General features: G+C 37.7%; 1 protein-coding gene across 3 annotated transcripts in view; it reads right to left on the bottom strand.

Moving 5' to 3' along the window:
- The window catches only part of LOC136265462 (tyrosine-protein kinase Abl-like), a 57,366-nt gene that overhangs the window by 17,763 nt on the left and 13,320 nt on the right, over positions 1-26,283 (bottom strand). For all 3 annotated transcript variants that reach the window (XR_010705536.1, XM_066060335.1, XM_066060336.1), the window contains exons 3-7: positions 25,757-25,963; positions 23,464-23,601; positions 17,047-17,110; positions 14,633-15,357; positions 12,678-12,940 (exon numbers count right to left, since the gene is read on the bottom strand). Coding sequence is in view for 2 of the 3 variants with exons in the window: in XM_066060335.1 (XP_065916407.1) it covers positions 12,678-12,940; positions 14,633-15,357; positions 17,047-17,110; positions 23,464-23,601; positions 25,757-25,963 (1,397 nt within the window). In the remaining variant the exon portion in view is untranslated. The remainder of the gene's footprint in view (positions 1-12,677; positions 12,941-14,632; positions 15,358-17,046; positions 17,111-23,463; positions 23,602-25,756; positions 25,964-26,283) is intronic.

Raw genomic sequence — 26,283 nt, forward strand, 5'->3', positions numbered from 1 at the left:
ACTCCACAGTCAGTGGACTTAGTGACTGTGGAATCCCATTTGTAGGGTCCGCAACGCGAAAAATCGATATCCTCCAATCAACTACTTAACTATTGTCATGTGTTAGGCTAAGTGTAACTTGAATAACACCAGCATGGCAGCCATGTTTGTCACTTTCTTCTGGTAGAAAACGATACAAATATCTTAAAATCACGTGATTTTTCGTTGCAGCAGTTCGTAGGGTTATTCGTATGCCACGATATTCACTCTCAACATTGTTCAAGTAGTCTATCATCAACTCAAAGTATTGGTGGTTATTATTATTATTATTATTTTTTTTATTATTATTAATTAGCAAAGCCCACCAGGGGCAACACGCTAATGTGCATTACAAATCACAAATTGTTTAGCTTATCTACAATGTTCTTAAAAGTGTCAAGGTTAATTGTGTTAATGTTGTCAATTTTCAAGTTATTCCAATCAATAATTGTTCTTGGCAGAAAAGAATACTTATATAAATCAATTCTGGATTGCAGCTGTGCAAATTTGAGGGGATTATTGGCACGAGTATATGATACAGGGGTTGGCTGGGGTAAACAATGGTTTGGTAGCACCAGTAAGTTTCTTACAATCTTGAATAATAATATAAGTCTAGCATTCCTTCTCCTACTTTTTAAACTTGGCCATTGAAGGTAATTAAGCATATCTGTAATACTGTGTTGTTGACTGGATCTGTGCCATGGTTTATTAAGAACAAATCTTGCAGCTCGGTGTTGGATCATTTCTAATTTGCTAACTGTTGTTTGGTGATAAGGATCCCAGATGGCTGAGCAGTATTCAATAGAAGGTAACAATAATTGTTTGTATAAGTGTTCTTTGATTTGTATTGGGGCATTATATAAATTCCTTTTCAGAAATCCAAGAAGACGGTTTGCCTTTCCACACATATAGTTAACATGAGGTTCCCATGATAGTGTATGATGGAGGCGGATACCAAGATAGGTGTGCTCTGATACAATATTCAATGGAATATTAGACATTTTATATGTAAAAGTGCTTTTACTGTGGTGGGTTGTAAATTGTAAAATATTGCATTTGGGAATGTTAAATTCCATCAGCCAGTTGCTAGCCCATTGTGTTAAGGAATCTAAGTCATTTTGCAGTATTCTGTGATCGTTGGGCGTAGCTATAGTTTTAAAGAGTAGAATGTCGTCAGCAAATAATCTAATTTCACTCTTGATGTTTGTTACAATATCGTTAATGTAAATTAGGAACAACACAGGACCAAGTACGGAACCTTGTGGAACACCGGATGTAACTTGACATGTAGAAGATCTAGAGCCTTCTACTACAACCTGTTGGGTACGACCATGAAGGAAGGACTCTAGCCACTGTAAGACAGTTCCTCTTATACCATAGTAATTTAATTTGTAGAGAAGTCTAGAATGAGCTACTCTGTCGAACGCTTTAGAAAAATCTAATATAGCAGCATCAACTTGCAGGTTCCTGTCAATATCTTTTGCAATGTCATTAACAGTAATGAGTAGTTGAGTCTCACAGGAATGTTTTGATCTAAATCCAAACTGGTTGTCTGAAAGAATATTGTGGTCCTCCAAATGCTTCATAATTTGACTCATGATGATATGCTCCATTGTTTTACAAACTACTGAGGTGAGTGAGATAGGACGGTAGTTGCCTGGGTGAGCTTTGGAACCTTTTTTAAATATTGGGGTGACATGGGCATGCTTCCATTGTAATGGGACTTCACCAGATTCTAGTGATTGTTTGAAAATATGAGTTAGAATGGGAGATAATTCGGCAGCTGTGGCCTTCAGTACATACGGATGCAAGGAGTCAGGTCCAGGGGATTTGGATGTGTCACAGGTACTTAACAAGTTGTAGACTCCTTGTTCGGTAATCTCAAATGTAGGTAAAGATGGAAATAAGGATGGACCTTTGTCAGGAATGTTACTATTATCTTCGGATGTAAAGACAGACTGAAAGTGTTGATTGAGGGTGTCTGCTTTTTCCACAGGATTGGTTATGATATGACCATTTATAGGATTTATTAATGTACTAATACCATTGTTTTCTTGTTTTCGTGACTTGATGTAGTGCCATAAAGACTTTTTGTTACTGTCTGGTGATGAAGTTAGGTTTGTCAGGTAGGATTTGTGTTGGTACTTTAGTTTATGATCTATCTCTTTTTGTAATGATTTATATTCATTCCAGTCACTATCTCGACAACAACGCTTTGCTCTTCTATAAACTCTTTGCTTTTTACGTATGAGTCGTTTTAAAGCAGAAGACAGCCAGGGAAGGTGAATTCTTGTACTTAATTTCTTGGTAGGAGTATGAGTGTTTATTATTTCTTGTAAATTTTGGTGGTTTGATTTTATTGGTCAGTTTCTGGTTGCAGCACGATCTGTGCAGCTTTTTGGTGACAGACAAAATGTTTCTTGCTCTGGAACACAGGACAAGCAAAGCAGCAACTGCGCCGTGGGTCAGCAATGACCAGTACTAGGTAAAGTACCTGCATGCGGAGTATGGTTATAATTGAAGCTTGTTAGCCATCTGGCTGAGCCATCTATATGCTGAAATTCGGCCAAAATGACGCGATTTTTGCAAACAAACACCAGAATGGTTGATACATCAGTGAGACAGTCTCCAACAGCAAGGGTACGAAGCTTATAAACACCTAACAATACGGCTATCTCGCCCAGTAAACGCATAGACCAATCCAATGCATGAAATGGGCACTCATGTGATCGATATTCAAATCTCGGAAAATACATCCATAATCTATTCCAATGACATTAAAATCTCTTGGAATCAAGTGACAATCAGTTTGTGTGCATTAGGTTCAACATCTCGATTAGCCCAGTAGTCTGAGACTCTCCCTATGATGCCATCACAGCATAAAACACACCTTCACTGGCCCAGACCACGCCTGAGTGAACAATTAACACAAATATTTACAAAAAGAGCACACTGCATGGTTCTTATTCAGAAATGAAAGCGATTCCATGGGTATTTCTGCGATTTGAATTTTGATCACGTGAGTGCCTATTTCATGCATTGGATTGCTCTGTGCGTTTACTGGGCGAGATAACCGTATTGTTAGGTGTTTATAAGCTTGGCATCCTTGCTGTTGGAGACTGTCTCACTGATGTATCAACCATTCTGGTATTTGTTTGCAAAAATCGCGTCATTTTGGCCGAATTACAGCATATAGATGGCTTAGCCAGATGGCTAACAAGCTTCAATTACAACCATACTCCGCATGCAGGTACTTTACCTAGTACTGGTCATTGCTGACCCACGGCGCTGTTGCTGCTCTGCTTGTCCTGTGTTCCAGAGCAAGAAACATTTTGTCTGTCGCCAAAAAGCTGCACAGATCGTGCTGCAACCAGAAACTGACCAATAAAATCAAACCACCAATACTTTGAGTTGATGATAGACTACTTGAACAATGTTGAGAGTGAATATCGTGGCATACGTAAAGCCCTACGAACTGCTGCAACGAAAAATCACGTGATTTTAAGACATTTGTATCGTTTTCTACCAGAAGAAAGTGACAAACTTGGCTGCCACGGTGGTGTTATTCAAGTTACACTTAGCCTAACACTTGACAATAGTTAGGTAGTTGATTGGAGGATATCGATTTTTCGCATTGCGGACCCTACCATTTGTCTGCTTAATTTTGTTCAGTTGTCCAGCACTTGCAATCTGTGCTGGGGGTGGTAGGAAAGGGCAGTCCATCAAGCCCGGATTAAAAAAAAAAAAAATGAAACAAAACACTTTAATTATTGTGTGCGCATACACGCATGCGTCACGCAATTTTTAAAGATTCGTGCAATCAGCAGTATGGAGGATTTTGTGAAGTGTGCGAAATGAAAATGAAGAAGAGAAATTAAAACGAAACTTTGTTCACTCGTATCTCGGAAATGGCTGGACCGATTTTCTTCAAATGTGGCATGTAGACTCCCCTAACTGGCCGGCACTTCTTGGATTAGGGATCACAGGGTCCCCTGATGTTTTTACTGTATATAAACGACATAGCAAATGATATTGATTCTCCTCTTCGGATGTTCGCAGATGACTGTTTACTTTACAGAATAATGAATAGCAGAGAAGACACCATCCAGCTCCAACAAGATCTGAACAAGTTATCTGAATGGGCTAACACCTGGCAACTGAACTTTAATGTCATCAAATGTGCTGTAGTGCAATGCACAAGGAATACTTCACCCATCACACATAATTACATACTGAACGGCCATATATTAGAAACATCTGAGCAACACTCTTATCTGGGCATCTTAATTAACAAGTCATTATCCTGGTCTTCACACATATCTACCATAGCAGCAAAGGCGACAAAAACCCTCAACTTTTTGAAACGTAATCTTAGTAGTTGCTCACAAAGAGTTAAGAAATCTGCATACATCACAATGGTGAGGCCACAAATGGAATATGCATCAGCTGTGTGGGATCCATACTACAATTCACAAATTCAGCAATTAGAGAAGGTACAACGTCGTGCAGCCAGATGGATTTATAATGACTATAGTAGATTTAGCTCAGTTTCAGCAATGTTAAATGAATTATCCCTGCCATCTCTTGAGACTCGTCGCAAGATATCTAGATTACAAGTCCTGCACAAGGCACTCCATCACCAGCTTGCCATCTGCATACCATCATATTACTTACCATCAACGAGAGAAACTAGATCATACCATCCATTGCATCTCATAATTCCATCATCATCCACCAGATCATATCAGAGCAGCTAGTTCTCAAGAACTGTTAAAGAATGGAACACCTTGCCTGTTAACATCATTGAAACATCTGATCCAGATTCGTTCACATCACTTTTACAATCATATTACCACACTAGTACTAGCTTGTAATTAGTTGAACAATTGGTTTACTGTATGTTAAGTTAGAACTGTTTTTTGTTGTTGTTTTTTTTCCTGAGCATACCAGCAGGGCTGACTGCTCAGTATAAATAAATAATAATAAGAGCTACAGTACATAGATGTGAAAATTGCGTTTTCTTTCTTCCTGTTAATATACTCACGGTGTGGCGAGCCGGCTTCTTGGGCCGCACGACACACTAGATTTAAGATTAGATACTGGGCAGTCAGCTTAGCTGGTTGGCCCAGGGCAACGTTGAAACCGGGTCACTACTGCTGACCCGGATGACCCACTGACCCCGGATGTGACCCGGATTAATTAAAGCCGAGACGTGTTTCGGCTAGTCTCGAGCGAGCGAACGAGTCTACATTTTGAGCGTTCGATTCGTGTTGAGTAAATATTGCAACTTCAGTTTAGTTGTAGACCAAAAAAAAAAGGTCTTCACCTACTGACAATAGCTACCCCTCACCATAGATACCCTCAATTTCGTGCCACATACTACACTTACTAAAAAATGAGCACGGCTGAGCGTATGTTGGTAATGCGATAAGTGGGCGTGGCTCACGAAAGAGCTACGCGATAGCATTTATAAGTTTCCACGTCGTCAAACGAACAATTTCGTTTCTCACGTGATCCAATCCGGGTCAGACCCGGATAAATTGTAAACCGGGTCAGACCAGCCCCGGGATGACCCGGAGAAAATGTGACCCGGATGACCCGACCCGGTTTCAACGCTGGCCCAGGGGGTGAAATCCACAAAAGGTACAATCACATGCATACATCCTATTAAACTAATAATTACAATAATTAAGATTAAGTAAGTAAGTAAATTCTTCTATGTCTCTTGATTCAATCACATTAATTGGTAAATTGTTCCAATCTTTAATTGTTCTAGGATAGAAACTGTACTTATAAGTGTTAAGGGTGGCTTTTGGCAGGATAAAGTGATTCAGGTGGTGTTGCCTTGTGTGAAATTGGGTACGTTGGTAATGTGTGGGAATAGAGATAGGTAGTGAGTTGTTAATTATTTTGTAGAACAATGTTAGCCTTGATGATTGACGACGCTGTTGTAACGTGGGTATGTTAAGAGTGGATAATAATGATGTAGCACTGATAGTTCTAGAGTATTCAGATAAAATCCATCGTGCAGCTCTTCTTTGTACTTCTCTAACTTGTATGTGTCAATATTGTAATATGGATCCCAGACTGGGGCGGCATACTCCATGATGGGTCTAACTAATGTCAAGTATGCTGTTCTTTTAGTAACAGGTGGACAGTTGTAAAGATTTCGTTTTATAAAATTCAATACTTTGTTGATTTATTGGGGCGAGCCTGAGCGAGCCCCACACTAGCGAGTCAACGGTGTAATGGACCCGTTTACAACAAAATTACGATAAGAAACGGAGTCAATGTGTAATGGACCCGTAATACGACAATAAATTACGATATAAAGCGGATACCTTACACTTGCTCCAGCGTAATGATTCATATCACGATAAATCAACGGCGTAGATTACTGCCTTCCCATATTTGGCGATGTGTAATGGACCACATCACGAGAATTACCGGCCTAGATTACTGCTTTCCCATATTTGGCGATGTGTAATGGACCATATAACGGGATTTACCGACGTATATTACTGCTTTCCCATATTTGGCGATGTGTAATGGACCATATCACGGGATTTACCGGCCTAGATTACTGCTTTCCCATATTTGGCGATGTGTAATGGACCATATAACGGGATTTACCGACGTATATTACTGCTTTCCCATATTTGGCGATGTGTAATGGACCATATCACGGGATTTACCGGCCTAGATTACTGCTTTCCCATATTTGGCGATGTGTAATGGACCATATCACGGGATTTACCGGCCTAGATTACTGCTTTCCCATATTTGGCGATGTGTAATGGACCATATCACGGCATTTACCGGCGTAGATTACTGCCCTCGTTACTTCTCAGCCACGTGCAATGGATGCAGATGAACGCCTTCGACGCAGGAGAGAGCAGTACAGGCGCAGAAGAGATAGAGAAACCCCTGAAGATGCGGAAAGAAGAAGGTGTAGAGACAGGGAGTATATGAGACGGCGAAGAGCAGGGATGACAGCGGAGCAGAGGAGAATTGAAAGAACTAGAAATGCACTGCCCTCCCCACAAATCCCTACGCAATTTAATCGGGAAGTTCCATCATTTAATGATCCTGCCGTCATAAGAAAGATGTGTGAGTTTCACGAGGGCCTACTCAATTTAGAATTTTCATGCTGTGTAGTCTGTATGGAACGTTTCCCTTCCATATCCGTTAATGCTATGAACGTTTGTAAAAGATGCACAACGGATAAACATTTGCTAAATTGTATTCTGGGGACAACAACATGGATCCAGGCCCAGTACCACCCGAACTTGCTGTAAGTGTGCCATTGTTTATTTAAACCTACACATTTGTGTATTTAACATTAGTAATCGTTGTTGCCTTGTAAAAGTTTAAGCTAATTAATAATAGGAGAATAACGCTATATTGAGGTTTTGCAGGACACGTTCCCAAGTAAGCATTCAAAATATGGAACATAGTCAGATATAAATAACACAATTTTACCGTTTTCAATCCACTCAAAGTGTCAGCACATGTGACTCGTGAACGCCCCCTGCAAAACCTTATTTTTGTGAGAAAAAATGATTGTTCCATATTTTTGTTGTTTTAATTGCTCTTTATAGGATCTGACACAAGTAGAGCAAATGCTAATATCACCCATTATACCAATGATGTCATTATACCAATGATGTCAATATACCGTTTACCACATGGCCAATATGGGTACAGTGGACATATTATTAACTTACCTCAAGACGTTTCAACATTTGTCAACAGTTTGCCACGTTTACCATCTGATTTAGACATCGTAATTGTTCGTAAAGAAAACACCGTTGACACTCATCGTGATTTTTGTGTTCCACGTGCAAACATCTTTCTGCGTACGTGCTGTAGGTGTGAGACCTCGTGCTTCTTGTACGGTTGTCGTGGTCAGGTTGCTTGTGTCATCAACTACCTGGTGCATGTTTTCTGGCGACTATTTATCATGGTAAGCTTGGGTGAAGCCTCGCCATGGCTCTTTTGGCGTAATGAACACCAGCTAAGGAGCAGTACTAGACACTGGCAATTGGCGTTTATAGATGATGCAGACGCATGGGATGTCTTGGATTATGATGAAGACCTGGATGACAATGTCAGCAATAGGGATGATCCAGAGAACTACATTGTTGTAATTGTAATTATCATATTTATTTCACCTTTATAGCTAATTAACACATTGATTTCTAGCAAGTTATTTCATTCTTATTTGTACCGAGTACCAAAAAATCTACATGTAACTAGCTATACTATAACAAACTAAGTGTAATAGCTAAAGAATGTCCAACTTCCTGAATTCCCAAATAGCTTATTATGGTTTCTTTTAGATCTCCTTAGATCCTACAGTTGATTTATCAATAAAAGCATCAAGCTTGTACTGATACAGGTAAAATCCATGAGCAATATGAACTATTCATACAACTCGTAAGGTCTATAGTAGTTTGTACTGCCATCAATACTTCAAAGTCATCAGGCTCGCCCCACGATGCTGTTTGCATCTGTCTAGTTACTTATCATTTGTATATAAGAGGACCATGACATATTATTATCAATTCTTACACCAAGGTATGTATGAAGTTTCTTAATATCAAGATTATGACCTGATAGTGTGTAAGCATGTTGTAGAGGAGTCAAGGAACGAGTATGTGCTAGCTGTTTAAAACAGTTGCGCTTTAAATTTCATATAGATTAATTTTCACAAACTAGTTTACAGCAAAAATTGCACATGTTTTAATGTAGCAGCAAACCGTAGCATTTCAACTACTAATAACTCTACATATGTATGAATGAGTGCATGTTGAGAACACCATCATTGGTACACACCAGCCTATTATGCTTTTATTATGCTATGCAGCAGTGTTCAAAAATTTTACTTAAGAAGTGACTGGGTCTGGGAAAACCAATCTTATTGCCCATGACAGCAGATTGATTTTTCACCAATAACACTATGCTAAACTATCATTTCATACATCAGCTAGACTTGAGTAGTCTACTTTTACTGGCTGCTTTTCCCAAGTACAGTGGCGATTCTTATGTGTGGTCTGTGGCCTTAATGGAGCTCTGGCCAGCCTGGGGATGACCATATATGTTGCTGTGCAGCTCCGTGGTGTTGAATAAAGACCTGTGCTTTAAGCATCTTTTCATTTTAGCCAGTTTTGAGACCTGATCATGAATGGCCCATAACGTGGCTCAATTCATCCCTATGCCTTCTTCTTTTAATGTTTTAAACCAGCCCTTGCCCTCCTCCAGCCCCCACCTCCCACACCTTTTGGAGCTCGTCTGATACAGTCAACCTTGGTTTAACTATCTCAACCTTGGTTTAACTATCTAAAACAGCAGAAGATTTAGCTGTAGGCTACTTGTGCAGTGGATGCTCTGTAAGGTAAGGAATTGGTGTAAAACATGTGAAATTTTGGTGCATGTAGCTCCATCCATTGGTGAGCTACAACACACTGAATATTTAAAACCGGCATTTCTTGCTACTTTTAAATAAGCGATGAGACCAGTTTTCCCATACTGGGCCAAATATGCTCATGATTGTGTTCAAAGTTTATGCTTTATTGCCCATGTAATGCAAACATAATTATTTTTGAATATACAGTGGTAATGTTTGGATTGAGCAACTGTTTAAAAACTGATTGCAAATGAACATTAATTCAAGATGTCCTTAATGTACTCTAATAATACAGTCAAGTCAAATAGCCACATGTCTGTTCTATTCATTCTATTAAAGAAGTAGTTCAACATTTGACTGTGAGATGCATTTTCATAGCAAGTATTTACAATATGAAATAAAATTATTCTGCCCAATACGTTATTACGCTTTTTTTTCTCTATTTTTTAATCATTTCTTTATCAATTTCTCTGAAGAAGGGTAACACAAAGGCTATAGACAACCTGTACAAGGTGGTACCCAAGGTGGTTAACAAGGTGGTTTTCGATACTTCAAAACACCTATTGTGCTTGAAGCATGCCCAACCATTTGGTCATAATTACCAATCTCCTACACAACTCTTAATAATGACTATACATGTGAAACAAATTGCTGAATTTGTGAATAAACCATCTAGCAACGAATTCAGAATTCACCTTTTGGATAACATGCTGTCTGTAGGTAGGAAACAATAACAAATTTACACAATCAATATGGCACACTGTATTTACAGCAAGAGACTGAGTTGGATATCTACCTTACACAGTTTGGATAAAGAGTAAAGCTTACTTTTAGACACAAACTCACAAGACAGCTACATATGTACATAAATTATCCTTGCAATTTAATGTGGTGATATAATTAAATTTTGTTTATGCTGCTCTCAGTGCTCTGGAAAGCAACTGAGACTTTTCACCATCTGGGTGACAACAGTCAGATATTGTTTTTGCTTCATTTTAAGTGATTCTCAAGAATTTTCCAGTACTTCTGGGGTCACAGTGGTCATCAATTACTGTCTAGAAGTTTACCAGAGTTAATTTGTAAATTTACCATACAGTGTATAGTACTAGAGAGAGACAGAGACAGAGACAGAGACAGAGACAGAGACAGAGACAGAGAGAGAGAGAGAGAGAGAGAGAGAGAGAGAGAGAGAGAGAGAGAGAGAGAGAGAGAGAGAGAGAGAGAGAGAGAGAGCATGATTATGAAAACTTGAGTTTCCTGCCCAAAAATATCACCAAAAATTAACACCACCCTTACTTTTCCTTCATTGCTTAGGCATAGCAACCTAAAAATGCATGCAGAGCTGTCCCCAAGGACCAAATACAATCAGCAAATACCTATGGAACGTTTAACTGAATTTTCTACTAAACAGTTAATAGGCATGCATGCGTTATGCCAGAATAATTTGGGAAAAATTAGTGGTAAAAAGAATCAGAGATAATCTTTAGGAATAATAAATTAGAATTCACATATCTTTCTTGCAGTGTCACAAAAAATGTTCATGAAGGCACATTCTCAATCACTGCTAACATGAAATTGGGAGACAACAGTCATTTACCCTAAAAACAATTTGCTCAAGTTGTATTACGTGAATGCTCTATTAGAGTATCTTGATTTTAGCTATATTTTTTAGTAATTATATTTACAGCTGGAAAAGAAAATGCATGTGTAATTAATTTTGTCTTATTACAGGAATCAATCCAGAAAAAAATAGGTGAATAAAAAAGAATTGTCAGAAGTAATTTTTAAACATAATGTAGCCAAGCTTGCTGGTTAAAACTGACCGACAAACTGACCGACTAACTGATGGCTTCAGCCAAGAATATAAGTAACACTATAGCATTGATTTCTTCACTATTCAACATTGTTTATAGGTCTGAGATAAGCATGCCTTTTTGCCAACCACAGCAGCTACAATGCATGCATCATAAGTATCTTTGTCCCCTTTGTGTCCCATTTCTTTCTCCACTATGATGTAGGTGTTAATTTGTGAGTAGTGTATAATGAGAAATGTCTGCAATTTTTGTAGCGAATGGATTTATTGTAGAAGCACTCCTTGTACTGTTCTTCATTTGTACTGTAGTATAAGGATACTACAAGCTTTTACTGTTGCGCTCTGTTCTATGATGCTTACTAAAGCAGAATTTGCTGAGTACGTATGTTGTCATAACCAACTACTAGTCTGTATCAGTGCATGGCCATACATGGTGGTAAGGGAGCTAATCCCCACCTTGGTCCACTAAGAGGGATGAAATATGGCAGAAATTATATTTCTGGCAGTCATAGACTTAATTAACAACACCCCAGTACAAATACAGCCATACCTAATAATCTACAACATTTTCACACTCTTCTAGTGGTAAATAATGTCTGTAAGTCTAGTCATGACAAAAATCACCAGTAAAGATGTTATGGTAGTAGCAATTACAATTGGCTCCATATGTACAAAGAGGCTTCTAGCCAGGTAACTTAATTCATTAAGTAGATAAACAAGAATATTCATCGTAATAATCAAGATACTGAGATACAAAGTGGATTTGTAGTTACAACTATTACCTGTATACTCTTCTGATTTTTATGCAAGCAGAAGTTAAGAAACATTCTGAAGGCATGTACAAATGACTGTAATCGTAGGCATGTCATGTACATTTCATGGCAAATTTTACATTTGTTTTAGAGTAAATTTCTGATACAATAGAGCTGCAACTACCATTGAAGAAGTTGTAATACATGCATAATAGCCCATACATCATATAACCCTAAGTTGCCACTTTTTCACCAGCTTCAAAAAAGCTGGTAAATGCCAGCCCTTTGCTTCACCTACATAGACTGGTTTTACTAGTTGTGCTTCCTTCATCGTAGACAGGAGTGTGCTCATCTGCAAATAGCACAGCACAAAAAGGGATTTAAGTGTAGTTTCCTGACACAACTGTAGCAATGTTAAGTCACAACTTGCAGCAAGAAAGTGTGTGCTCCAGTTGTCTGTTCTAAATATCAACAAATACGTCATAGACCCCAGGACACAAGTGTCATACACCCTGTTGTGTGTGTGCGTGTGTGTGCGTGTGTGCATGTGTGTGTGTGTGTGTGTGTGTGTGTGTGTGTGTGTGTGTGTGTGTGTGTGTGTGTGTGTGTGCGTGTGTGTGTGAGCACACAAGTGAGTGTGTAAATATTTATTGGGTGAAGTGTATCATACAATTTAAGAACTAACCTATGTATTATATTATATTTTTCAAGGTAGGCCATTCCATGAGCAATCTGTTGTGCCATGTACACCAGTGTCACAGGCTGGAGGTCAGCTCCCTCAGGTCCTTGGATGAAATCTTGCAGGTTTCCCTTCTCCATGTACTCCATAATAATAAAGAAAGGCATTTGTTGAGTGCAGACACCAAGTAGTTGCACCAAGTGAGGATGCTTTAAACGTTTCATCACTGAAGCCTCTTTGAGAAATTCTTCTGCAGATTTGTTTACTTCCTGTTGCAAAAACAAATTGGCAGTGCAGCGTAATATCTATGCACTAAATAAGATCTCTTTGTTTTAAAATTATGTTTTGATGGGTCTATTATCATTATCAAGACATTTCATAGTGTGTCATGCGGCCAAGAATCAGTGTGCCACACTGTGTATATTGACAGAAAGAAAGACTATGTGATTTTCATGTATGCATACTGTATAGTACCTTCTTTAAAGCACACCAGTTTTGCACTATAGCTGTCTGCCAGGTAGGGTAAGCCACCCAACAAATTTTATTAAATTCGCTTTAGTCATTGGTGAGATATATGGGTGGTCAAATTTTCTTCTTTTTTCTTCTTAAGGTACATACTACAATATCAAGATTTTTCTTTTCTTGCATTTTCCAAAATTGTTGTAAAATGCAAACATTTTGTTCGATTTCCATGAAATTTAGTACAGATAAAGAGCATATAAATGTTAATCTACATACTATGATAGCTATGAATCTGATAAAAATTCTGAACAATTATTTACCTAAAAAGGTTGGATTTTTACCATGGCTATATACAGGATAATCCATTTATTGAAATATTATAACTTGAAATTTGGTGTAGATAGGCCAATTATTGTAGCAGTGTCTTTTGATGGCTTAAAAACAAAGAAATACCAGATACAGAGTCACAAAACAAAAACGACAAAACAATTGTAAAATCATGGAGTGAGATACTCTAATAGAACAGTCACCATACGGCTATAGTGCACAAAATTTTGAAAAAAAAAACAAAATCCATACTGACCACCCAAATGTTTGACCACTAAGTCACTGCTATCACAGCTGTTTGCCTCACTTAATTTTTACTTTATAAATGAAAATTCTAGTTAAAAGTTTAGATTTCAAAGGACATTCTACGAATGTGTGTTCTATTAGAAGTTCTCAAAAATGTGCACTTTATTAGTATATTACAATAATATTAATAAATATGGGCCATATGAATTAGTTCAAAAAGAAATAAAATCCACACAAGCTGTGAAGAAAGGTGTGGCCTTCGGGTGAAAAAGTTGTGAAATCAGCCAAGCAATGGCTGCAATGATATTAATTGCTTATAAACTTATAATGGCTGTGCGTTATTAACACTTATTAGCATTAAAATCATTGCATTGGCCACCACTTTTAATTTCTCAGCTTGGCTAGTGTTTGTGTGGATGTGTGTGCACATGCATACATGTGTGTGCATGTGTATGTATACGAGCATACTTAGATTACTAGTTTGCCTCATCAAAGTACTGAATTTTCTACTTTGTAATGAGTATGTACATGATGTACACATTGTGACTGAAGCATTGCTGCAACATAGCTCAGTAGATGAAGAAATTATCTCGTTAAAAAATGCATTAATATACACTTAGTTATGGTCTTCTGAATTCATAGAATTGGATGTGTGTGGAAGACCTCTTTTCGCAAGTCTGGTTACACTTTGGTGAGGAATGCAAAACTGGTACTACACATAAACAACTCACAGTATGGAGTTTTATTTGAGAGTTGTACAGTAATTTATTGTCTTGGCAATGCAACCAATTATTGTGGGTCTTGATAGAGCAAAAGCATGCAGAGTCATTGTAGCTTACAACTACTCACTATGTACATGGATTTCTCTACTATTGATATCAATCTGATCATAGTTCTGAGTTTGTAAGGTAAAACAAATTAATTACCTTGAACGTCTTCACAGCAACTGTCTTTTTCCACAGTTTGAATTTTGCTTTGTAAACATCACCGTGCCGGTCTAAGCTTAGCTTTGGTCCTATCTCTAAATCACTTCTTTCAACTTCCCATTTATCTACTTCATGGGATAGACTATGTATTGGCGGTTTAGTTAGGTTTACTGCAGGTTGACATAAAGTTGTAATTAGCCCATTTGCATCATTTGAGTGGTGATACACTAGCTGTGACAGCTTTTTGAATTTAAGACCTTGTGCAGCGTAGTAATTTCCATCATCATCATTAGATATTAGATAATGGTAGGTGCGTCCTTGATATCTTAAACTGATTGAGAACTGACCTGGATTGCTCTCACTTTCACGAACTAAAAAGCTTCCATTTATGCCACTACTGAGTCGGTACTCTGCTTCTGTTCTGGACACCAAGCCATGATACCATGAGTGTTTTTCTAAGCTATTCAGTTCAACAATGTACAAAGTAGGTATCCATCCTATAGCACCATTGTCTGTTTCTCCCTCACACCAATCCCCACTGTCATTATATCTTTTGACACGAATTTTATCACCTTTCTTTAAAGCTAACTGGTCAGGACCATTGGGAGAAATGGTATACTTTGCTACAAACATATTTGGATCAATGACAGTTGGACCAAGAGCTTCTTTTGAATCCCAACGAATTTGGTTAGCCAAATCACCTTTTAAGGTCCAACCCCTACTTCCTGCAGAATAAACAGAGTCAATATAGTCTGAACAGTATGTACCTGAAACACATGGAACAACTATACACAAGAAATTAGAAGATAATTTAACTAACATTGATTTATTAAACATGCTCAAAAATTACATTTAATGTAAATTTTCGAGGCATATCACTTGCTACTTTCAGTTACTTACAATTGTGAATGACTTCATCAGGGTGAAACAAATTACATTTAAATTGAGATCCCTTCAAGAATAACAACACTTATATCTTTTGTATGTCTTTATGGTACGTTTTGCACAGAAAGCCACATGAATACATGGAATGTCAACACCTAGAAAGATTATTTGATTAATTACTTAATTAACCCTGGCGGATACATACATGACATTACTTTACAGGTACATGCGCTGAACTTCTGAACAGAAACAATCAAGTTTGCACCTGATTGTATGTGACTGTTGCTGGAATACAATTCAAATTGTATGGAGTATTTCCCTTCGACCAGCAAGTCATAGACATCCCACTAGCAGTTTTTTTCATATTTTTATGATATCAAATACAGTGCGCACAACACGGCTACATACAAAAATACATATATAACAGTCAAGTGTTAGTAACATGTCTCTGCAGGAGTTGGCGAAGGCAGACCATCCCTCAATAACACCTCTTTCCCTCAAAGTCAATGGGATGGTGGCCCAAATAGAAGGAATCATGCCCAGAAAACTGTTAATAAATAAGTCCAATGAATTATATTTTACCAGTTGGTGCAATAAAAAAACTGTCATCCATAACATGGCGGAAAGAGTAAGCATGGATAACGGAAGTAAGGACAGGACAAAATTTCTGAAGAGGTCCCTGACACAATAAATCTAACAATTTACACAGCATGCCAATAAAACTGGCATTACAACGAGAAGCCAGAAATGAGAAAAGTGGTGCCACACAACTTCTCAGCCATCTTCTGAATTGAATCCAATTTATGTAGATGAGTGGCAGAAGTTCCCATAAAAACAACGTTACCGTACTCACATATTGGCCTAGCCATACGCACATATTAGCTGAACAAAAGATTTAAAAGCAATAGTGAGACCACTCTGACCAAGATAAGCAGTTGTCATGACAATGGCAACAACTGAGTCTTTCTTCAAACCACAGCAACTAACTACCCAAATATTTTCAAGTCTCACCATAGGTTGATAGAAGACATGGTTTACATGCAGACTTGGTCATAGGCTTCGCTAGTGACTTGATCTATAACTAACCTACCAGAAACTTAAGAAAGCTGTTAGTTTTTACACACTATGTGGGGAAGCATGATATAACTATACATTATTTTCAATTATAAGCATTGAAGACAATAATTCTTTAAGCACTACTAATGAAGAAATATGATTACAACACATAGTATGTCATGCATCCAAGAAAGCCAGCTTACAATACCAGTACATTTGCATTATCATTAACAGGAAGACCAAAATATGGTTTTACACATACATAGCTCTGTGTTCGCTTCTTGAAGTGAAGCAATTTCTATAATGAAAGTGCCCTACATCTTCAACACTTTGTTGGCTTATTTTCTTCATTATTTGCTTCTTTACAGGGAGAAGGTTTAGTTTTGTACACTTTACAAAAAAAGCAAATGCAATTGTATAGTAGAAATAGAATTTAATAGACATCACCACACACACAATACACATAGTCATACCTTGTAGCTCTGTGGACATGTTGTTAGCTGTGCCATGGTGCATGTCATGTCTGCAATCTTCTCTCTGCATTGTGCACACCAGATGAACAGCACTGACTACTAACCATTTATATAACTGTCATGATTTTTATAAACTTTGCTACAAAGGGGTTTGGCAGAATAATTATAGTATCAAGACACATGGTAGTGTGCTTTGCAGCCGAGGAAGCCAGCATGAAGCACTGATGTGTTATTAACAGGACACATTTTCACACATACAAGCACCATGCTCACATGAACGATGCAATTATCACATTGGAGTTAATCTACTCAATAGTCCCAATGGCGGATCCAGGATGGGGCATTTGGGGCAAATGCCCCCTACCCCTCTCGGAAGAGCCAGCCATACTTGTGATTAAAATACTAAACTTTATGTCAGGCCAAGATCAATTTAGCTATACAACTCATGAAAATATGTACATTTTACTACAATTTCACCTGAAACTGAAGCAAACCAATGTCAAACTAGCTGTTAAATTGCTACCTAGCACTCTGCCCAGCACCTTTGTGCGTACTAAGCGCCTCTAAAATTAATTATCGTGTTGCTGTTGTTTAGGACGTTTGGAGCCTTTTAACAGCTTTTAAGACTTCACAACCATCTTCAAGGGCCAAAATGGCAACAATCATCAGTGAGACACTACTAAGAGGTGATTATTTGCTGCTTCAAAAATGCAACAACTAGCAAGAGAATCTGGATCTCCTACAACTTAGCCTGTTTGTGTCCCTCCCCTTGCTGGCTCTGGTTCCGCCCCTGAGTCCACATACCAAATTTGAGTGAAATCGCCCCAGCCGTTCTTGAGATACGTGCGACCAAATTTTACAAAACCTATCATTATTTTGATCCTGGAAAATACAAAAGAGGCTCTAAAAACAAATGTCAGATGCAAATCCAATAATCATTTATATATCACAAATAGGCACCAGCTTATTATGCTGGTATAATTATTAGCATAATAGGTGCTTTGAAGCATCAAGCATAATGCTAGCATAATAGGCAGAATAATGATGCTAAACTATAAACCTTGTCTGTGAAATGCATCAACTCACTGTAAAATAATAATCTATTCTAATACAAAAGTCAGTAATATATCTTTATAGTGCAGGCAGGTAACCATTCAACACACAATTGTTTTATATGCTTGTAATACATAAAGCAGCCAAATATAATAAAGATATACTTACAATAGAGTTTTACCGATAATCAGATCAGTAATCGGTAGAAGCCGATAATTAACTGTTTTTACCATAATCGGAAATCGGTTGTAATGGGCTGTAGTCAGCAGATTATTAGTCTATGGGTAGTTGGAAAAAGCGGATATGGTTGGACACGGACACAGATAATTTTAAAATACACTTTTACATTTACAAAACAGTTATTTTTCATACCTACTGTTGTTTCTACATCAGCATTTGCTTCCAGACTCAGGCGTCGATCTTGTCATAACGCTTATCCATTTATAAGCGCATGTGTGAAGGATAGAGATAGACTAGCACTCTAAAGACCATATAGTGTTGTACACATGCTCTAGAAATCTAATTCAGTGTCATGGCATGTCCCAACCTAATCTCGTAGGCCAGGTCCTTGAAACCCTCAACGCTTGGTATAAGCATCTGCGCCTTATACTAAAAGACATAAGATTGTGGATTTGGTCTGCTAAGCTAAGTTGCATGGGGCATAAAAGCTAATCTCTACAATTATATAAGTCTGTATTAGACTTTAGAGCATGTGTACAACACTATATGGTCATTGGCATTCTGTGAAGTGCTGGTCTAGTCCTTCACATGTGCACTTATAAATGGATAAGCGCTATGACAAATCAACGCCCGGGTCTGGAAGCGAAGACTGCTGTAAAAAACAATGTTAGGTATGAAAAATAAATGTAAAAGTGCTTTTTGAAAATGTCCATGTCTGTGTCTGCATCCGATCTTATCTGCCTTTTCCAACTACCTTTAGTCTATTCAGCTTCAGCACCTGCAGTACCACTGGGAGTGCTGGTATCAAAGGCCCTTAGGTAATTTGTTTATGTTTTGTGGTAACCACAAAGATAAACAGTGATGGTGTAGGCCCTAGCCCACTTGTTTGACTAGCAACTTTAAGTTGAGGTAAGTGTACAATTTCACTACATTGGCTCTACTAGCTGTACTGTTAGTGGAATATGCACAAGTATAACCTGTAGAGACCTACAGTCGGGTATTGGTTAAATATTGGCAAAACAGGGTAAAAATTAATCAGATATCGGTTTTCTCTAAAAAGTGGGAATCAGTACAACTCTAATTGTGACCCAGTCTGAGAAAACTGGTCTTATCGCCCATGTCAGCAGATTCGATTTTTCACCCAGGATAAAAAGCTACATGAATAAACTATTTAATTTCACAATCAAAATCAGCTAGACTTGAGTGGTCTGGTTTTGCTGGCTGCTTTTCCCAAGCCCAGTGGAAATCCGTACGTGCGGTGTGGGGCCTTAATGGAGTTCTGGTCAGCCTGGGGAGGACTGCATGTGGTTGTACAGCTCTGTGGTTTTAAATGAGTACCTCTGCTGTGAATTTCCTTTCATTTTAGCCAATTTTGATACCTCAAAGGCCCAAAACGTGACCTAATTCATCCCTACGCCTTCCTTTTCAATTTTTGAACACCATCTTGCCTGCTTTCCAAACCCCCCGCCTCCCACCTATTTTGTAGCTCGCCTGATACAGCTAGCAACCTGGGTTTAAAAACTATCTAAAATGATGGGAAACTTAGCTGTTGGCTACTTGCACAGTGGATGCTGTGAAAGGTAAAGGATTGGTGTAAAACATGTGAAAATTTGGTACACATTGCTTCAACCATTGGTGAGCTACAACATACTAAATACTTAAAACCAGAGTTTCTCGACACTTTTACATAGGCGATAAGCTTGGTTTTCCCAGACTGGGTCACATACAACTGCAGATTTATAGCCAGATACTCTATAACAGCTAACTTACCAATTTCAGCCATGAAAAATGTCCAGAAGTAGTACTAGCCACTTAGAACAGCCGCAGCAGCCAGTTTATAACTTTGTATTATTGGGTGGATCACGTGATCTCACATGACACAGTTGTATGTGACCCAGTCTGAGAAAACTGGTATTATTGCCCATGTCAGCAGATTTGATTTTTCACCCAGGACACAAAGCTACATGAATGAACTATCTAATTCCACAATCAAAATCAGCTAGACATGAGTGGTCTGGTTTTGCTGGCTGCTTTTCCCAAGCCCAGTGGCAATCCGTATGTGCGGTGTGGGGCCTTAATGGAGCTCTGGTCAGCCTGGGGATGATTGTATGTGGTTGTACAGTTCTGTGGTTTTACCATCTTATTTGCTGTTGAGAAAAATCAGAAGTTGTGTAAACTAGGCACGTTTTTGCTGAGACAGTTACATAGCTATAGTCCTCTACTGAGTTTCACTATTACACTGTCCATGAACAAGCAAACCCATTGGTTGGCAAGTTATGTCATCCAGGTCCTTCCATGACTAAAGTAAAAAGTCAAGGAAAAAGCAAGAGTAAACCACTTGTCCAGGCACATATATCCTCCATCTCCTTGGGAGCACTAACACAAAACTAAGATTTTCAAACTCCTTTCACTTTCGGGAACGTATTGTTACCAATTTTTTGCCATTAGTCCCCTCCTCCATTGCAAAACAAGTGCTCAATTGTTTTTATAATTTGTAAATATTTCACCCATTTTGTATAATGCATTCTGTTGTAAAATTAGGCTTGCATGAACATGTGGGATTTTTGCAGATCCATTGACATATCAATAAAATTAATAGTCAAACACAATATGCAATTTCTATCTTCTATAATCATCATTGTATCCATAGATATGAACATATTGGGTAAAAATAATGAGCAACAAAGCAAGTTGATGGTTGGTTTTACAATTCAAAAAGGAGTCAAATCCGTGCAAAACAGCCAAGCTGTAAAAAAGGCACAGTCTTCAAAAGCATTGGTAGAGAAAGTGTGTTATGCAATAAAATTTTTTAAAAATGGCTGAGCATTATTAAAAATCTTAACATCATTACAACCATATCTTGGCTGCCATGTATAAGAAGTATACAACCACCACAACTGATGTATACGTATGTAATCTGCCATGTTAGCACATTTTTTAATCCACCAGGAAATTTCCAAAAACTGCATTGCCTTGCTTGTGTGTGTGTTATAAAGATGACAAACAAATACCTAATAAAACTGTCTTCGTCTTCATCTTGTGTTATATATAAAATTGGCCAAGCTTTTAAAAGTGTGCCTTGGCAAAATCAAAGGTGTATTAAGGTTACAGTATACTTTAAAATGTGTGGGCATGACAAATTACAAAATCTGCTGTTACCAAAGCACGGATAAATAATTTCAACAACTTTACATGTGTTGTGGTAGAATTTAACTATTTGTACTTGTTTGCTTTTACTGCAGAATAACAACTGTTCTTGGGTGTCTGGTCCATGATAGAGCAATGTTTACAAAACACGCTGTCAAAACCCAGATTAACAGACATCAATGAATCCTTATAATTTTAACACAAGTAATTAAACAACTAAAATATCTGTGGAAGTGATTTTTGAAGTTACTGTCATGATTATGAAGACATTTTATTGAACTTTTTAGTAGTTTCTTTGAGTGATACAAACTCATTGAAGGCTTGTATCTCTGTCACCGGGAGCACACATATCGAAAATGCTTCCATAGGCCATATACAGTATCACTATGTCCAAGAAATGCCCATAGCGCTTACTGCATCTGGCAATGGAAAACATGGTAGTGACAGCTAGAGTGTGAACAATGTAGGGGCTGGCTTACCTGTGCTACAACAACTTGTAGAATTCCATTGTTTCAGTTGCCTCAAACTACACTGTATACGTAGCTACACAAAAATTATGAAGGGTTTCACATTCAATTTAATCTTTTTATACTGCTAGATTGGTTTTATGACCTTCTCAAAAAGAATCAATATACATTCAAAATTTTGAATGACTGACTGTGACTATACTGTAACCTTAACAGTAGTACCAGCTGCAAAATTATCACTAGTGTACTAGCCTCCAGGTTGTGTAAAACAAGCATTTTGATTTATGACAACTCATTTCAGCAATATGTTGCCAACTTAATTGCTGAGTTCTAGTACTGAATAATGGTGTCACCCAGCAATACTGGGGGCTGTAAGTGTTGAAAACGAACTACTAATTTAACATTATTATATGGATCAGTACAGTGCACCAATTACTTGGTAAAACATGGTTTTTACATTTGCACAAGAAATAATGTAACCAGTAAAGCATGTAACCTAGCGAGTTTACCATGAAGGTATCTCAACTACGTAACTAAATCTTAAGACATGTTAGTTGCTGAGGAAACTCATTTCAATTAAACACTAGTTGCCTTTTAGTTTTTTGTATCTATAGCCTTTTGCATTACTTCAAATCTTTAAAATGTTGATATTTCCAGGTAACTTGTCAAAATTTAAAAGACATCTATCAGAGCAAATTGCAGAAAGTGTTGATCACTCAGATTTTATAATGGAAAATGTCTGTTTTATTCAATTTCATAAAAGTGTAATTCTTCCCACAGAGAATAGCCTATGTAATTTTCATTGATGCCATTGTGAGCACAATAGATGAGGTAAAAGTTCCTACAGACAAAATTTTGCAATGTACTTTTAGGAAAGGAATTCAGTAAAAATATGAGAAATAAAGTAAAAATAATGCACTTCAGCAATCAGTCTTCAGTAGTGCAATGAGAAAACATTTATAAGTATAAACACAATCGTTTTATAGAATTACATAAAAAACTGCAGTTAATGGCTTATGCCTCAGTGCACTTATTATACTGTATTACACTTTGAAGTATCATGAACTGCAGTTATTGGTGCAACACTTCATGGTAAATTTTATTTTATTAATTAAGGCTTTACAGCACAAGTGCTGAAGGTCTGTAGGACACCTACTCATGTTTGAAAAGGTGAAAAAAGGAGAAAAATCCATGACTGGACCAGGGCAGCCTCGAACCTGCAGCCATCCAATTAACGCTCGAAATAAAGTCTACAATTTGATTATGTCCACACAAAGTTCTAATAATGTCTGTGTTATGCAGGCTTGTGTGCACGCATGGGTGTGAATGTGTGCGCATACGTATGTGCTTGCATGTGAGGATGTGTGTGTGTGTGTGCATGCGTGTGTGTGTGGGTGTGTGTGTGTGTGTGTGTGTGTGTGTGTGTGTGTGTGTGTGTGTGTGTGTGTGTGTGCGTGTGTGTGTGTGTGCGTGTGTGTGCATGCATGTGTGAATGCATGTGTGTATATTTGCGCATGCATGCGTGTATGCGTGTTTGTCTATTAATATCTTTCAATTTAGGGATTAATACCTGTGCTTTGTACTCTGCAATTTGACTTTCCAGTTCTTGAAACTTTTCCTCATGTTGTTGCATCTCATTTCTCATCATCTGGAGTTGATTTTGGTATTCTTTACGTTCTTGGTCAAAGTCTTCCTTGCATCTGATCATCTTTATTTATCAACAGAATACACATGCATGCATATCAACACTTAAAGTGCAAGTTAAACTGTCAGTATAGTATTATATGTGCCAAGACCAGTACAGTAAGTGATCAGGAATGATTGGATATATTCTTGACAAAACTGTGAAATAACTGTAACCAGTACTGAAACCAGTACAGAAACAGCCAAGCTACAGTTTATAGGAACATTGTGACTTTTATAAAACTAGGGTGAAATTAAAAGTAGCGCCCAAGAAGAAATGGCTGCAAAGTGGTGTTTGTATTGGGAAACAAATTACCTAAAATATTATTGATTCTTACACTACTGTACCCATTTATACAGAATGCTACCATTGGTGGCTCCAGGAATTTTGATGGCTGATTCTCAATCCAGATTTTTGAGATGTCAAGGCATAGCATTATAGCTAAAGTTATGTATGTAGAAAGGAAAGCCTTATGTGATAAGTACACTATTGTGCAAAGTAGTGTAGCCAATGTGGTGAAATTGGAGGTTCATTTGTTTCAGAGCATTTAAATAAAAAAATTGAATCCTTTTGGCTGGTGTTAAATGTTTATAATTAGGTGCATGTGCAGCTGGATTTGCTCCAGGACACAACACACACTAGGTCTCAAATTATTCTCAGGGACAAAACTTGTACTTTGCTATTTGTTTACACTTATGTAACAACCTGGTGTCTACAGTCAGGTAGACATGAAGCCAGAAGCACTATTCGAACCAGGTGTAAAGTTATTTACAGTTGCCTGATAATACTAGTATTTTCCTATTGTTTGCATTCACTTCACTACCTGTAACAAGGTACAGTAATATCAGGCCTGTACGCAGGAATTTCAAAAGGGGAGTTCTAAATTAAAGTGGTAGGCGATCCCAGACGTGGGGGTCTGCTGTACCCCCAGACGCTGAGAAAGGTTTAATATTCAATGTCCTGAGAATTGTCTCAAATTGCTTAAATGCAGAAATACATGCACTGGTTAAATAAACTTCATGACACAAAGACCTCTCAACACGGACTGCATAAAATAGTCACAACAATGTATCTTTATTCATTTGATACAATAAATTTAAAAAACAATTGTGAGATTAGCAATGTTTGAATTATTCACAGTCTTAATTCTAGCATTCCATTATGTAAATTATACCACAAAATTATACCCCCTAGGCCAAACCCCTATAGGTTGAATTTGAAAGTAATTTTAGTGGTTTATCAAACATATAGTAGAACCTCAGTTATCCAGACCCCAGTTATCAAGATTCTCGGTTAACCGAACTACAGATATGACTGCTTTATTAAAGAGTAGTGACTGTTCTATTAGGGTAGTTAAATAATATTGATATTTTTACCAATTTTTTAATGGTATTTATATACAGTTTCAGAGATATGAACTTTTTCAGACTTATGGACCATCTCTGGTCCCAAGGAGTTTGGATAACTGAAGTTCCACTGTACTACTACTATTGTATTTGCCCGACTGTTGTATTAGGATGAGTGCTCTTAGGATATCTTAATCTTGCTTTACCAGTTTCTGGTACCTAGGCATAGAAAGAAGGCATTCATTGGAACCATAAAAGAAACATGCATACCCCATACAAAAGTTTGTTATTGTAGCATAGAATGAAGGCTATATGATACATTGTTTAGCCTCTAGATTTTGAACTGTGACCAGCCAGGAAAAGCCTTAACCAGAGAAATACATAATAAAGCATTAGCAGTTCCCACATTGAAGACATTTATGCATCATTATCATTGTTCAACTATCCCTCAAGGGACCTGCAGGGAGGCAACAAATTAGCTTATTGCACAGGGAGTCAGAAACCTGAACCTGAAAACCATGCTGAATGCATAAAAATCCCAGACTAGGGGTAACTTGATCCACAGACAACTTGCAGTCAAGGCAAGCACCTGAGGAGTCACACAGCCTGGCACCCAGGATTTCCTCTGCATTCAGCCAGTACTTAACAATTGTGACTTCTTGTTCTTTCATTAGGGTTTATCACTGTGGATGTATACAGAGTGGTCACATCTTCATTTGATTAAGTTTAGAACAGCAAGAATTTGTTCACAAAATTGGTAAATCATTCTGATTGCTATATACATTTCAGGTTATGATGTATATGATAATGCTGTGTTATAAGTAAGATCATACCGTAGTTTCCATAATTTTCATTTCTTCTTCTGCCTTGCATAGGTCTCTGTGATACTTGTCAGCTTGTTGTTCTGCCTCTCGGTGAAGACAATCAATGCTTTCATTAGCAACAGCAAGCTCATTGTCAAGCTTATCAAGTTCTTTGATAAGCGTCTTGTTTGATTGAAACATCTTTTCATTCTCACGTATCATTTCCTCTTTCTTTTCCTAATACAAAATTATGTAATCACAATATAATTGAAAATATTGCCTAAAGTGCTTGCAGTTGAACCTGTTGAAGTACAGAACTTTGGGAAGTCAAAGATATCTAATAAAAATACTCAAGCTTTGAAAAAGAGTGCAGCCGTGCTAGATATCAAAGGTGGCAGCTAATTAATTTATAACTTATGGCTGCAGTGGTATCATAATTTGTACAAATTAAATATCACTGCACCTTGATATCACACCTTCTTCATACTAGCAAGGCTGTATCCTGTTTTACAGATTGGCTGTTTTGGATTAGATACCATTTCCTTTGTATCTGTATG

The sequence above is a fragment of the Dysidea avara genome, chromosome 9 (genome assembly GCF_963678975.1).
Source record: "Dysidea avara chromosome 9, odDysAvar1.4, whole genome shotgun sequence".
NCBI classification, from domain to species: Eukaryota; Metazoa; Porifera; class Demospongiae; order Dictyoceratida; family Dysideidae; genus Dysidea; species Dysidea avara.